This window comes from Armigeres subalbatus, unplaced genomic scaffold (genome assembly GCF_024139115.2).
Source record: "Armigeres subalbatus isolate Guangzhou_Male unplaced genomic scaffold, GZ_Asu_2 Contig116, whole genome shotgun sequence".
In the NCBI taxonomy this organism is placed as follows: Eukaryota; Metazoa; Arthropoda; class Insecta; order Diptera; family Culicidae; genus Armigeres; species Armigeres subalbatus.
In genome coordinates this window covers 27148-29971 of record NW_026941912.1, presented here as the reverse complement: position 1 = coordinate 29971, position 2824 = coordinate 27148, and the positions used below count along the sequence as shown (strand labels likewise).

The following is a 2824-nucleotide window of genomic DNA, read 5'->3' as shown; positions in this document are numbered from 1 at the left end:
GTGTGGTCGTCATCATCGACATCGTCCCTGCTTTATCGTCATGAAAATCGCAATTGGCGACCGCTAAACGATTTATCAACCGAATATTGAATCGATTTTTATAGACCCATCGTAAAATTGAAGGCAGGAAGGGATTGGATAGCTTTCTTTGAAGTAAACTCAGCGTGCTTGTGGCGGCGGGGCGCACACGGTGGGCGAGCCACCAGAAATCATGAACTTTTGAAAGAGTCGGTTCGGATTGAATGTCTAGCCACGTGCTACGTCCGGCAGGGGAGCCAGGAAGGTTTTATGTAGTACCGTAATAAATTAATTTTATTACACCTTAACGTAGAAAATACGTTTCTCCATCGCCGCTTTGGGTTCTCTAGTGGAGGGCGGGAGGAATGGGACGGCGTCGTTGGTCAAGTCATAAGTGGTTTACGGGATTTCCATTTCGGAGTTTTCGTAACCTATACCGCAGTGGATTTTGGTAAACCTAAAAGGAGATACAAGGGGTCATAATATTTAAATTTTCAATTCAACCAGCTTAATGTGAGTACTCCAGTAAACAGCAATCAGCGACTATAATAATAAAGATTAAAATGGAATTTGATGAAAGATGTAAATTATGTTTAATTTGACCGCAGTTTAATCTGTTATGGTTTATGGATAATTGATTTGCAAAGTTAGAGTCATAATGTGAATCTGAATAGCTCTCTCAATGAGTTTAGCAAGCTCTGAAGATTATATGAAATATTCTGAATGGATGGGTCTTTATTGTTACGATGTGAGGATATTCGAGAGAGATAACGTAACAACAATTAACTTTATTTGGTACTCATAATTACATTAATTAACGAACATATAAAAATGTGCAACCGGCGTGTTCTGAAGTTGTAGCATCGCTTCTTGACGTGACGTGCATTAGCATCCGGTTGAGTGTCAACTGTCAGGTGGCTTTCGGGTGACAGCCGTAGAGAAAGGCGAATAGGATGGTACTCCAACACCTCCCCTTTTCGTAGAGTTGATACGGTTCGTAACGGATAGGGGCATTTCGCTGTCTTGATGACCGACGCAGGAGCGCTTCATTAGGGTCGACTGGTCTAGTCGGAACTCGTGCTCGGCGTTGTTGGTTCGTTGGCTCAAAAAGCTCCTGCAGAAATTCCCGTTGCATTTCTGAGAAACCTTCGGATTCAGCTTGTGGAGGTTCTATTGTAGCAGCAGGTCCAATGGTTCAGTGTGGCCTGGTGCCACGTTGTCGTCATTGTAACGTTTTCGCAGTTGGTTACTGTGTGAGCGGATAAGACGTTGCTGCTCTGGAAGCCATACGTTGTACATAGCTCTGCCTATACATTCTACGATTTCACCTTCGCATCAGGTCCAGTTGTTGCCATGGTGTACTTGGGCATACACCTTGTCTTGCACTTCGAAGGTCTTGTCCTTTGCACCATGTTTCTTGTTGAACTGGCGATCTTGGTTGCTGTTAGTTGCATTGGAAAACTTGCTCGGTGGTCGAAGAAGTTCCAAAGACGTGCGCATCGCAGAGGCATGTTTACGATTGCTTTCACCTTATTTGGGTCCGGGCGTGTGCCTTCAGAATCCAGAAGTTGGCCCAAATACTTCACCTGATGCATGAAAAAGCGACACTTTTCAAGCTTCACCGTGAAGCCATATTCTTGCAAACGCTGTAGGACAAGGTACAAATTCCGCTTGTGTTCTTCGGCATTCCGGCCGCCGATCAAAATATCGTCGAGATATGGGCTTGTACCTGGGATACCGCTCAGCATGGCATCCATAGTCTGCTGGAACGCTCCAGGTGCAGTCTTCACACCGGGAGACAGACGGTTGAAGCGGTATAGACTTGGGTGTTGTGGTTGTGGGTGTTGATGGAAACCAGTTTTTTGCTTTCCTCATCGACCTCAACTTGCAAATACGCATCTGATAGGTCGATATGACTGAATACCGTGCATTGCGCCATGCGATTGAAGATGTCATCCGGAAGTGGTAATGGGTAGCTGTTCGATTCAAGGGCGTTGTTCAATCCGGTGGAAAAGTCCGCGCAGATGCGAACAGATCGATCCGGCTTGCGGACCACGACAATTGGAGCTGCCCAATCTGCATAGGCTACCGGTGTGATGATGCCTGAGTCTTCCAGTCGCTTCAATTCGTCCTCAACTACTGCCTCCATGTTGTACGTAGGGACGTTCCGATACTTCCGATATATCGGAATATCGATATTTTTGTTTCGATATCCGATATTTTTGTATCGATATTTTGCTTTCAATATATCGGTCATATCGATATTTTTGCTTTCGATATCGATATATTGAATCAAAACAAAGTAACACAAAAATAACAAATTGAAAATTATTTTGTGAATAAAAATATCTCAAAATTATGATGGTTATGATAATTTTTGTCGGTAGCGCGGATGGTGTGGGGTTTGCGCTGGTATCACAAATAGTTTTGGCAACTCGACACTTTGTTCTTCACGGAAGCCTCCATTTACCCATTAATGGGTACTTTCGTACCCATTTCGAAGAAAAGCGGCATAACTCATTTAATGGGTGAATCGCATTTACTCATTAATGGGTACTCACATTGAACTTCAAAAAATGAGTAAATTTTACGCCCCGTTCTATGGCAGAAAATGTATGAAATTTACCCATTATTTTTTGAAAATGGCCTTTCAAAATTGCAATTTATTCAATATTTTGAAGGAAATTTTAAGTAAATACAAAACATAACAGTTTATCGGAACATGGCTTTTTATTTAATCTGAACATGATATTGATTTATACAGCATCCGGATAAAAAACCTTACATTTTTCCTCATCAATTGTTT

At 42.5% G+C, this 2824-nt stretch overlaps 2 protein-coding genes across 2 annotated transcripts; both read right to left on the bottom strand.

Annotated features, from left to right (window-relative positions):
- Positions 1-1334: 1334 nt before the first annotated feature.
- On the bottom strand, positions 1335-1775 carry LOC134202327 (uncharacterized protein K02A2.6-like). The gene has a single exon (XM_062677356.1). It carries the CDS (start codon positions 1773-1775, stop codon positions 1335-1337), a length of 441 nt encoding a protein of 146 aa, XP_062533340.1.
- Positions 1776-1804: 29 nt separating this feature from the next.
- Positions 1805-2167, bottom strand: LOC134202326 (uncharacterized protein K02A2.6-like). The gene has a single exon (XM_062677354.1). It carries the CDS (start codon positions 2165-2167, stop codon positions 1805-1807), a length of 363 nt encoding a protein of 120 aa, XP_062533338.1.
- Positions 2168-2824: the final 657 nt, after the last annotated feature.